At 53.9% G+C, this 12,316-nt stretch overlaps 1 protein-coding gene across 1 annotated transcript; it reads right to left on the bottom strand.

Moving 5' to 3' along the window:
• Positions 1-7,436: 7,436 nt before the first annotated feature.
• Positions 7,437-11,189, bottom strand: LOC129714288 (homeobox protein six1-like). Its single transcript, XM_055663847.1, has 3 exons — positions 10,566-11,189; positions 8,559-8,722; positions 7,437-7,690 (listed from the first exon to the last, which is right to left on the bottom strand). The coding sequence occupies exons 1-3, from the start codon at positions 11,052-11,054 to the stop codon at positions 7,453-7,455; spliced, it is 891 nt and encodes a 296-aa protein (XP_055519822.1). The 5' UTR covers positions 11,055-11,189; the 3' UTR covers positions 7,437-7,452.
• Between the last annotated feature and the right edge of the window lie 1,127 nt (positions 11,190-12,316).

The raw sequence follows: 12,316 nt of genomic DNA, 5'->3' as shown, positions 1-12,316 counted from the left end.
GACAGCCCAGGCCCACTGCTCCCGTCCACAGCCCAGGCCCACTGCTCCCGTCCACAGCCCAGGCCCACTGCTCCCGTCCACAGCCCAGGCCCACTGCTCCCGTCCACAGCCCCACTGCCCCCACAGCCCAGGACAACTGCTCCCGTCCACAGCCCAGGCCCACTGCTCCCGTCCACAGCCCAGGCCCACTGCTCCCGTCCACAGCCCAGGCCCACTGCTCCCGTCCACAGCCCAGGCCCACTGCTCCCACTGCTCCCGTCCACAGCCCAGGCCCACTGCTCCCGTCCACAGCCCAGGCCCAGGCCCACTGCACTCAGACACTCCCACAACTCCGCCTTTTATACACAGCAGCTGACAATTTTCTAATCAGCTCCAATCAAGCCAATGACCACATTAACCCTTCGCACACCAGTGGCCAATCAATGTTTGTTGCACACATCGTGATATCCACCTGGGGCAGTAGTTGTCTGCGGGACAATAATTGCCCTCTGTAGATTAATTGCTCGTTGCATAAAGTGGCTGCTTGCATTTCCTTAAGTCAGAGACGACCATAACACACGGAATCGGAATTAGGTCATTCGGCCCATCAAGTCTACCCCACCATTCAATCATGGCTGATCTATCTCTCCCTCCTAACCCCATTCTCCTGCCTTCTCCCCATAACCCCTGACACCCGCACTAATCAACAATCTATCTATCTCTGCCTCAAATATATCCACTGACTTGTGGCCTCCACCGCCGTCTGTGGCAACGAATCCCACAGATTCACCACCCTCCGGCTAAAGAAATTCCTCCTTATTTCCTTCCTAAAGGAAGGCCCTTTAATTCTGAGGCTGTGCCCTCTGGTCCTAGACTCTCCCACTAGTGGAAACATCCTCTCCACATCCACTCTATCCAGGCCTTTCACTGTTCGGTGAAGTTTCAATGGATGCCTCCCCCCAATCTTCTAAACTCCAGCAAGTACAGGCCCAGCGCCGACAAATGCTCATCGTATGTTAATGAGAGAGAGAGAGAGAGGCAAGAACAGGCACCTGACTATGTTTGTACATCAGTTACTGTGTTTATGCTGCCCTATGTAGGCTTATTATCCCTCTCTCTCTCTCCCACCACCGGGACACTCTCTCTCTCTGTCTGTCTCTACTGACACTGGGCTCGATGCTCTGGACATTGGGCTCTGGACACTCTGGACAGTGGACACTGGATGCTCTGGACAATGGTGCTGAATGGACACTGCTCACTCTGGACACTGGCTACTGGCTACAGGTAAATCATGTCTGACGAATCTTATAGAATTTTTCGAGGATGTAATAGTAGAGTGGATAAGGGAGAACCAGTGGATGTGTTATATTTGGACTTCCAGAAAGCTTTTGACAAGGTATTGGGGGTTCAGTATTGATGTGGATAGAGACCTGGCTGGCAGACAGGAAGCAAAGAGTAGGAGTAAAGGGGCCCTTTTCATAATGGCAGGCAGTGACTAGTGGGGTACCGTAAGGCTCAGTGCTGGGACCCCAGCTATTTACAATATATATTAATGATTTGGACGAGGGAATTGAATGCAACATCTCCAAGAAGCTGTAAGGAAGCTGTAAGGTGACTTGGATAGGCTGGGTGAGTGGGCAAATGCATGGCAATGCAGTATAATGTGGATAAATGTGAGGTTATCCACTTTGGTGGCAAAAACAGGAAAGTAGACTATTATCTGAATGATGGCCAATTAGGAAAAGGGGAGATGCAATGAGACCTGGGTATCATGGTACACCAGTATTGAAAGTATGCATGCAGGTGCAGCAGGCAGTGAAGAAAGCGAATTGTATGTTAGCATTCATAGCAAAAGGATTTGAGTATAAGAGCAGGGAGGTTCTACTGCAGTTGTACAGGGTCTTGGTGAAACCACACCTGGAGTATTGCGTACAGTTTTGGTCTCCTAATCTGAGGAAAGACATTATTGCCATAGAGGGAGTACAGAGAAGGTTCACCAGACTGATTCCTGGGATGGCAGGACTTTCATATGAAGAAAGACTGGATAGACTCGGCTTGTACTCGCTAGAATTTAGAAGATTGAGGGGGATCTTATAGAAACTTACAAAATTCTTAAGGGATTGGACAGGCTAGATGCAGAAAGATTGTTACCGATGTTGGGAAACAAGGCGTCACAGTTTAAGGATAAGGGGGAAATCTTTTAGGACCGAGATGAAAAAAAACACACAGAGAGTGGTGAATCTCTGGAATTCTCTGCCACAGAAGGTAGTTGAGGCCAGTTCATTGGCTATATTTAAGAGGGAGTTAGATGTGGCCCTTATGGCTAAGGGAATCAGGGGGAATGGAGAGAAGGCAGGTACAGGATACTAAGTTGGATGATCAGCCAAGATCATATTGAATGGCGGTGCAGGCTTGATGGGCCGAATGGTCTATTGTCTATGTATCTATGAGGAAAAGCTTTTTCACAGAGTTATGAATTTGTGGAATTCTCTGCCTCAGAAGGCAGTGGAGGCTGATTCACTGGATGCATTCAAAAGTGAGTTAGATAGAGCTATTAGGTACAGCGGAACCAAGGGTATGGGGAGAAGGCAGGAACGAGATACTGATTGTGGATGATCAGCTATGATGACATTGAGTGGCGGTGCTGGCTCGAAGATCCGAATGGCCTACTCCTACACCTGTACCTATTGTCTATGTATCTAAGTCCACCGGCTGCTGCTGTCGTGCAGCCAAATGACACACAGCTGCATCTTACTAAAAGCCATGTTACAGTGATCAAATCCTACTTTTAATGAGCAGGAGATCACTATGGAGAGTAACGCTGCTCCCAAAAGTAGTGCAGTCAAGTCTGCTGTACTAAATATAAACAGCTTCCTCCCTCAACCAGTGGATTGTGTTAACCTATATCAATCAATCAACCTTTATTGTCATCTTGCAAGCAACAGTTGTTACAGTTTATATTGCATATAAATCCCAATTTTTTTTCAACCATTTTATCAGACACTTTGATACCTTCTGATTAATTAATAAACAGTTAATCAGACAATTAACTCTGCATCACCCACTGTTTATCTCAGACACAAGACAGTCAAGTTGAGTTTATTGTTATATGCACAAGTATGGTGAGGTACAGATACAATGAAAATCTTGCTTGCAGCAACATTGCGGGCACATAGACTCAAACACACAAAATATATATTGTAAATGACAGAAGAAACAGTTACAAAAACAAGCCACAAGTGCAGAGACAATTTGAAGGTAGGTAGTGCAGGAGGCCGTTCATGTTAGTGTGGCCGTTCGTGTTGGTTATTTCTCCAGGTCGAGGATGATGGTCTATGTTCTATTGTTTAGTGTACTTTAGCCCATTGTGTACCATTATCAAGATTGGATTAATAGTCGCCTTTAGCTTTTTTAACTATTGACATCACAGGCAGATAATTGCAACAAAGGCCCGAGACTAAAACAGAAGGATTAGTTACAAATTGTATGCCGAGGGGGGCACTGTTATAAAACTGAGGGGGCTGGTGTGACTCTGATCCCTTCCGACCCAGTCTGATCCTGTGGATTTGACTCTCGCAGAAAGCTGGAGGAAGGAGAGGCCAACCTGTTGTACCTGATGCAAAACTTGTCACAGGAAGAGATCCCAGACCTGGTTGTCATTGAGGGACGGGAATGGGGTAATCACAACTGGAAGATCAATCGCTGTTGTCTTCTCAGCATCATTGGCTGCGGAGGTGTGGGAATTAAAGGAGGATAAAGTCAAAGAGAAGAGGAGAGAGGTAAAGGAAGGAGATGATGCAAGGAACCGTTTTATAAAGAAAGACACAAAATACTAAATTAACTAGGGTCAGGCAGTATCTGTGGAGAACATGGATAGGTGACGTTTCACAGAGTGCCGGAGTAACTCAGCGGGTCAGGCAGCATCTGTGGAGAACATGGATAGGTGACGTTTCACAGAGTGCTGGAGTAACTCAGCGGGTCAGGCAGCATCTGTGGAGAACATGGATAGGTGACGTTTCGAAGGTGAAATAAAATGATGCAAAACGTCACCAATTCATAGTATCCAGTGTTGCTGCCTGATTTCTCCAGCACGTTGTGCCTTTTGAAAAGGTCACTGCCCATATGACAAGGTGCGAACCAGCTCCTAGTAGCTGACCTGGGCGTGACCGGCCTGGTCTCCGCACTTGGACCTCAGAGTAGAGCCGGTAGGTCCGTGTAACGGAAACTTAGTGGTTTTCCCACTTTAATTGCAGAGCTCCAGGGATTGAGACGAGAGCCGATAATCCCTGTTCCCAGGTCAGGAGATTCATTGATCGGGGAACACGGACACAGCCAGAGGCCGTGACCAGTCTTAATATTCCCATAATTTTATCTTTAAATTACCCCTTCCCACACTCACCCAGCGACTCTCCGCCTTCTCTCCTCCCTGACACCCATCATTCTCTTATCCTTCACCCCCGCAATCTCCACACACGTCCCTGCCTTCCTGACCTCACTCTCTACCCAAACCCCTTGAATTCCCCTCTCCCCCATCCCCCCTCCTGCTTCCCATGGTGTGTAACAAAGGGAAGATACTTGAGCTTTAGTTCGCCTTCCATCACAGTGAGGAATGTGGTGGATCTTCGTGTCACAATGTGTTTTGGGTGATCTGTTGCTTTTTATTTGTATGACTGACTTGGTAAATTAAATTCCTCGTATGTTGCAAAACATACTTGGCAAATAAAGTACTATTCGATTCTGATAACCGGTTTACCCATCCAGAGTAAGTGATTATTTATTTTTGCCTTCACGAAACACGGGCCCCTCCTATAAAGACCCTTTAGTTACTGGAATGCCACTTTTGATTCTCTCCCAGCCCAGTTTCATATTCCCTGAGAAGGCCATTCAACCCATCGAGTTTCAACTAGCTTAGTTCAACTGCATAGATCCTATTCTAGACGCATACAGCACAGAAACACGTCACGCCAACCAAGATGCCCCCATTTTCACGAGTCCCACATGTCCATGTGCCTTCAAATGTATTTTAAATGTTGTTATAATACCTGCCTCGACTACCTCCTCGGAAGCCCGTTCCATACTCCAACCACCCTCTGGGTGATAGTTGTCCTTAGTTCCTACTAAATATACCACCCCCTTTCGATTCCTCCCAGGTGTTTCATATGGAGGGGAGGGTCCCTGAGAAGGCCATTCAACCCATCGAGTTTCAACTAGCTTAGTTCAACTGCATAGATCCTATTCTAGACGCATACAGCACAGAAACACGTCACGCCAACCAAGATGCCCCATTTTCACGAGTCCCACATGTCCATGTGCCTTCAAATGTATTTTAAATGTTGTTATAATACCTGCCTCGACTACCCCCTCGGAAGCCCGTTCCATACTCCAACCCCCCTCTTTGTGATAGTTGTCCCTCAGGTTCCTATTAAATATACCCCCCCCCCCCCTCCCCCGGTGATGGTGGGGGAGGGTGTGATGGAGGGGAGGGTGTGATGGAGGGTGTGATGGAGGGGTGGGTGTGATGGAGGGGAGGGTGTGATGGAGGGGTGTGTGTGATGGAGGGGGTGGGTGTGATGGAGGGGTGGGTGTGATGGAGGGGTGGGTGTGATGGAGGGGGGTGGGTGTGATGAGGGGTGGGTGTGATGGAGGGGTGGGTGTGATGGAGGGGTGGTGTGGGTGGGGGTGTGATGGAGGGGAGGGGGTGTGATGGAGGGGAGGGTGTGATGGAGGGGTGTGTGTGATGGAGGGGTGGGTGTGATGGAGGGGTGGGGTGTGAGGGAGGGTGTGATGGAGGGGTGGGGTGTGATGGAGGGGTGGGTGTGATGGAGGGGTGGGTGTCATGGAGGGGAGGTGTGATGGAGGGGAGGGTGTGATGGTGGGGTGGGTGTGATGGAACCAGGGCATAAAAGGGAGAAACTCACGCAGGTATCAGAAGATGCTGTTTTACACTGGGGTAACAGTGGGTCAGGCAGTATCTCTGGAGAAAATTGATAGGTTTCCACCCGAAAAGTCACCTATCCATGTTCTCCAGAGATGCTGCCTGAACCGCTAAGTTACTCCGGCACCTTGTGGCCTTTTGAGAATAAACCCGGGTTAATAACTGTATGAGTGAAATGGAAAAGGTAAATAAAGGCAGAGAGAGCAGATGGACCTGTAGGAGTGTGATGGGAGACGGGGCGTGGGTACCAATGGGTTTGCAGCAGGGAATGTTTCCGTGGGCAGGCACTAGGGAACGCTGTCTGCACACGTATCATTGAACAAAGCCTTTTCTGCTTCAGACCAATGAAGAGTATGTCACTGCTTTTCCCATTATGTGGGCAGAGCACGTGTCCACAGGTAATATCAGTAATTAGTTTACAGATACAGCATGAACCTGGCCCTTCGGCCCACCGAGACCACGCCGACCATGGATCACTACTTCTGTTACATCCACTTCCCACACGTTAGGGGCAATTTTACAGAAACCCAATTAACCTACAAACACTCATGTATTTGGTATGTGAGAGGAAACCGGAGCACCCGGAAGAAACCCACATGGTCACAGGTCGAACGTGCAAACTCCACACAGACAGACACGGCCTGAAGCCTTTATCAAACCCGGGTCTCTGGCGCTGTGAGGCAACAGCTCTACTTGCTGCGCCACTGTGATGTTGACTGAAGCACTGACAGGAGTAACCTTCGCTCGAACCCTCACTAACACAGCAGACGTTACCTATCCATGCACTGCATCTCCGTATGCCTGCAGGGTGACAGGGCGACGGCAGCGTCAACACCAGAATAGCGGGCTGTGTGGATCAGGGATCTATACTGGACTCAGCGCAGCCCCATCTCCTGCTGGTAGAACCAGGAAAGGGAACACAGAAGGTTTGAACGAGATTTAAGCAAAGTTGTAAACTCGCAGAGTGCAAAACCACTCAGCGGGCTAGGCAACATCTGGAGAACATGGATAGCTTTCGGTCCGAACCATTCTTCAGACTATGATCACAGTGAATGGCGGTGCTGGCTCGAAGGGCCGAATGGCCTACTCCTGCACCTATTGTCTAATGACTGATTGTGCTGAGGAAAGGGGGCAAAGCCAGGTGAAAGGGGGGGGGGGGGGGGGGGGGTGGGTGGGGGGGGTGGGGGGGGGGGGGGGGGGGGGGGGGGGGGTGGGGGGGGGGGGGGAGGGGGGGGGGGGTGGGGGGGGGGGGGGGGGGGGGGGGGGGGGGGGGGGGGGGGGGGGTGGCCGGGTGGGAAGGCGGGGAGTGGGTGGGAGGTGGGTCTTTGTTGGTTGGTTATCCAAAATTAGAGAATTCAATGCTCATTCCGTTAGGCTGTAGGCGACCCAAACGGAATGATTGGCCAGTTGTTTGGAAGTTTTCGTGTTTCTAAACCCCCAACACTCCCCCCCGCCCCCCCCTCCCCCCCCCCCCCCCCCCCCCCCCCCCCCCCCCCCCCCTACACTCCCCCCTACACCCCACCCGCCTCCCAGCGCCCTCAGGAGCCCAGGTCGACGAGGCTGGAGGTGAGGGTGCCGAGGAGGGAGTCCTGCAGGAAGCGAGTGTGCTGGAGGGCCAGGCCGGGGGGGTAGAGAGCCCCGGGGGTGACGTCCCTCGGGTCGGGGCTCAGCTCGGCCAGCGCCTCCTCTTCGTCCGAGCTGCTGAGGAGGAGCCCGGCGCTAGGCAGCGGCAGGTGGGGCGGCCCGGCCCGCGGGCTCGAGTTCTCCGCGTTCTCTCTATGCAGGGAAAGTAAGCGGGTCACTATGTGCGCTCCCTCCCTCCCCCCCCCCCCCCTTCCCCCCCCCCCCCCCCCCCCCCCCCCCCCCCCCCCCCCCCCCCCCCCCCCCCCCCCCCCCCCCCCCCCCCCACCCCCCCCCCCCCCCTGCGCGGCGCTCCCTCACCACCCCCCCCCCATCACCCTGCGCTGCGCTCCCCTCTCCCCCCCCCCCCCCGCTCCCCATCACCCCCTGCGCGGCGCTCCCTCACCCCCCCCCCCCCCCTTCACCCTGCGCGGCGCTCCCCTCACCCCCCCCCCCCCCCCTTCACCCTGCGCGGCGCTCCCTCACCCCCCCCCCTTCACCCTGCGCGGCGCTCCCTCACCCCCCCCCCCCCCTTCACCCTGCGCGGCGCTCCCCCTCACCCCCCCCCCCCCCCATCACCCTGCGCGGCGCTCCCTCACCCCCCCCCCCCCCCCCTTCACCCTGCGTGGCGCTCCCTCACCCCCCCCCCCCCCCTCACCCCCCCCCCCCCCCTCACCCTTCGCGGCGCTCCCTCCCCCCCCCCCCCCCTTCACCCTGCGCGGCGCTCCCTCACCCCCCCCCATCACCCTGCGCGGCGCTCCCTCACCCCCCCCCCCCTTCACCCTGCGCGGCGCGCTCCCTCCCCCCCCCCCCCCCCCATCACCCTTCACCCTCGCGGCGCTCCCTCACCCCCCCCCCCCTCACCCTTCGCGGGCCCTCCCTCACCCCCCCCCCCCTTCACCCTTCGCGGCGCTCCCTCACCCCCCGCCCCCATCACCCTGCGCGGCGCTCCCTCACCCCCCCCCCCCCCTTCACCCTGCGCGGCGCTCCCTCATTCCTTTCCCGGGGTCACTCTGGGCCCTACCTGTCCTTGGTCTCGGCCGCTCGGTCCCTCTGTCTTCGGTTCTTGAACCAGTTGCTGACCTGCGTGGTGGTGAGTCCCGTTGCCTCAGCCAACTCCCTCTTCTCCCGCGGCGACGGGTACGGGTTGTTCAGGTACCAGTCTCGCAAAACACCCCGGGACTTCTCCTGAACAGCGGGGGGAAAGACGTAGTTCCCTCAACTAAGAAGCCCAACCAACATCACCTGAATACTGAGGCCGTCCATTCATCGTAACCTTGTAATTCTACAGGAGAGAGATATACAGAAAGTGACCGGCCGGGGGGGGGGGGGGGGGGGGGGGGGGGGGAGCAGCAGAGAGGTGGCGAGAGCGGCCGATGCTGGGGGTCTCACAGCAACTTACCGAATGGTGAAAGCCTTGGATAGAGTGGATGTGGAGAGGATGTTTCCGCTAGTGGAAGAGTTTAGGACCAGAGGCCACAGCCTCAGAATAAAATGATGTTCCTTTACAAAGGAGATGAGGAATTTCACAAACAGAGCTTGATTAGTATGGGGTTGAGAGGGAAAGATAGATCCGCCATGGTGGAAGAGGGGAGTAGACTCGAATGCCCTAATTCTGCTCCTATCACTTATGAACTTATAAGAGTCATTTACCACCTGGGCCGCAGGTAGGTTATGACAACTCACTGATTGAAATCACAGCGAGCTGGAGGAACCCAGCGGGTCATCTGTGGACGGAATGGACATACGACGTTTCGGGTTGGGACCCTTCTTCAGATTAATGGACAGAGAGTCCTGGCCTACGGACAGTGGGTGAACGACCAGACACCAGACATAAAGGGAGAGAGAACATCAAGCGTTGACAAAGCACTGGGCTGGTATGGACATACCTCAGCTAGAACCAACCCCAATGATAAGACCCAGGCTCTGGAAACGTTTCGCGCGTTTAAATTCTTGTTTTGACAAGTTTGGAGGGATATGGTCCAAGCGCAGGCAGGTGGGCACGTTGGGCCGAAGGGCCTGTTTCCGTGCTGTATCACTCAGTGACTCTGTGACTCTAAGTCTACCGTCCTCGCCTGGGGTCCGGTCGGTTATGAGTATTCCCGCCAACCATCACACGAGGAACTGCAGATGCAGGAATGTTCAGCAAGATACAAGGTGCTGGAGGAACTCAGCGGGCCTGGCAGCATCTGCGGGGGGAACCCTTCTTCGGGCTGATGGAGGTTTTTTTTTGGGGGGGGGGAGAAAGTTGGGAAAGAGTGGCTGTCTCACACCTCACTTTTCCAGCTTTCTCCCCTCACAATCAGGCTGAAGACGGGATCCGACCCGAAACGTTGCTTCTCCCCCCACATATGCTACCTGGCCCGCTGAGTTCCTCCAGCACTTCGTGCTGTGATCACTATTGCCACCTCATTTGGCCCTCGCCCCCACCTGCCACCAACCAATCCCCGAACTGGAATCCCCAAACTAAGCACCCTCGACATCAATTGTACCTAAATCCAACCGAATGGCAACATTCATGTTCCATTGACCCCCTAAACTCAACAACAACTCTGCCAGAACCGACCTTGCAAAGACCGATGTCCAATCCACTCCCAACACACAAGTTTCAACAACAACGACCCCCGAAACTACAAATACAGGAACCCCAACACTAATCCGCACTAATCTCCATCCAAACACTGACCCATTCCTCACTTCCTGACACCAAGTTCCACTCGAAACTCCCCAATACCAAGTCTGCCGCGGCCCAACCACAAAACACGAGGCACTTATCAGCAGAGAAAGGCACAGACTGCTGGAGTAACTCAGCGGGTCAGGCAGCATCTGTGGAGAACATGGATAGGTGACGTTTCACAGAGCGCTGGAGTAACTCAGCGGGTCAGGCAGCATCTGTGGAGAACATGGATAGGTGACGTTTCGGGTCGGAATCGTTTTTCTATCCATTCTCCAGGGATATTGCCTGAACCTCGTTACTCCAGTACTCTGACTTTCCTGACTTTCCTTGGTAAACGCCACTCCTGGCTCTCACCTTGAAGCAGTAGCTGGTTTCCTCTCCATCCCAGATAGTGCGGGGCAACGGAAACTTTCTGCGGACCCTATACTTGCCCACCGCGCCCAGTGGCCGGCCCCGCAGCTTCTCAGCCTCGCTGTAGTGAGCCCTGAGCCACAGCTGCTGCAACTTGGGGTGGCTGTGCGCTGAGAAGTGGCAGCTCTCCAAGATCTTGTAGAGGTCTCTAAAGTTGCCGCGGTGGAAGGCTACTGCCGCCTTGGCCTTCAGCACGCTCTCATTCTTGTGCAGGTGGTCGCAGGCCGGCAGCGACCAGAGGAAGCGTCCCAGCCTCTCCACGCTGCCTCTCTGTTGCAATACCTCGCACACGCACGCTACCTGCTCCTCTGTGAAACCAAACGAACCCAACATGGCCATGGCGACTTGGCGAGAAGTGGCGGTGGCTGCTTGGGGCTCAGTCTGACCCTCACCCCGCCGCTGCCACCCTTTAACACCCAACCTCATTGCCATTGGCTCGTCAGCCGCTCAATGCAGGGAGGGAACAAGATCAAATTGTCTTCAATAATTCACCAGAGAGACTGTGGGAAACTCGATCCCTGCGCCTAGCAGCTTCAATTGTTCGCCAGAGGCCGGCAGCAATAACACCGGCTTGCATTTGTGTAGCGCCTACCACACGTAGAAAGTCCTTTAAAAGAGCGTTATGGAAAACGTGGTCATTAGTCAATGAATGTGGAGTAGATGTGGATATTAAATAGTAAATAGAGGGAGAGAACAGAGAGGGTGAGAGAGGGAGAGAGAGAGAGAGGGTGAGAGAGGGTGAGAGAGGGTGAGAGAGGGTGAGAGAGGAGAGAGGGTGAGAGAGGGAGAGAGAGGTGAGTGAGAGAGAGAGGGTGAGAGAGGGAGAGAGGAGAGAGGAGAGGAGGGAGAGAGAGGGTGAGAGAGGGTGTGAGAGAGGAGAGAGGGTGAGAGAGGGTGAGAGGAGGAGAGAGGGTGAGAGAGGGTGAGAGAGGGTGAGAGAGGGTGAGAGAGGGTGAGAGAGGAGAGAGGGTGAGAGAGGGAGAGAGAAGAGAGGGTGAGAGAGGAGAGAGAGGGGAGAGAGAGAGGTGGGAGAGAGAGAGAGAGAGAGAGAGGGTGAGAGAGGGAGAGGGGAAGAGAGTGGGAGGAGGGTGAGAGAGAAGAGAGGGTGAGAGAGGTAGAGAGGGTGAGAGAGGGTGAGAGATGGTGCGAGAGGAGAGAGGGGGAAGAGAGTGGGAGGGAGGGTGAGTCAAGGTGATAGGGAGGTAAATGTAGATTTTAGAATCTTGACATGTCAAACAATTGTGAAGTAAATAAAATCTGTGAAAATCATAAATATGGAAATGACAGAGGCCGGAGGTGGTTACAGAGGCGGGAGGGGTGTTGGGGACCTCTGTGTCCCTCTCTCTCCATTAATGACATTTCTTGAAACCTTCTCTTTGACCGGGTTTAGGGTCACCTGATGTACCAAGTGTTGGAGGAACAGCATCTGTGGAGGGAATGAACAGGTGACATTTCAGGTCCGGTTCCTTCTTCACACCAATGTAGGAGGGGATAGAAAGCAGGAATAGAGGGGTATGGGTGGGGTAAAGCCTAGTAATCGATTGCCTCTCTGTTCCAGCTTTCTCCCACCCACCCATCCCCCCTACATACCCCATTCCATCAGTCTGAAGAAGGAAACAACATATCTCCATTCCCTCCACAGATGTAGCCTGACCTGCTGAGTTCTTCAAGAACTTTGTGCTCCATCCAGTTCC

Source organism: Leucoraja erinacea, chromosome 38, assembly GCF_028641065.1.
Source record: "Leucoraja erinacea ecotype New England chromosome 38, Leri_hhj_1, whole genome shotgun sequence".
Taxonomy (NCBI): Eukaryota; Metazoa; Chordata; class Chondrichthyes; order Rajiformes; family Rajidae; genus Leucoraja; species Leucoraja erinaceus.
Note: the sequence above shows the minus strand (reverse complement) of the source record. Positions and strands in the feature narration are given on the sequence as shown.

Excerpts from the sequence above, each read along its gene's own strand:
- LOC129714288 (XM_055663847.1), bottom strand. The coding sequence starts at position 11,054 with ATGGCAATGAGGTTGGGTGTTAAAGGGTGGCAGCGGCGGGGTGAGGGT. Across the intron at positions 8,723-10,565 it reads AAACCAGCTACTGCTTCAAG|GAGAAGTCCCGGGGTGTTTT; the intron begins GTGAGAGCCAGG and ends CCCGCTGTTCAG. Across the intron at positions 7,691-8,558 it reads GCGGCCGAGACCAAGGACAG|AGAGAACGCGGAGAACTCGA; the intron begins GTAGGGCCCAGA and ends TTCCCTGCATAG.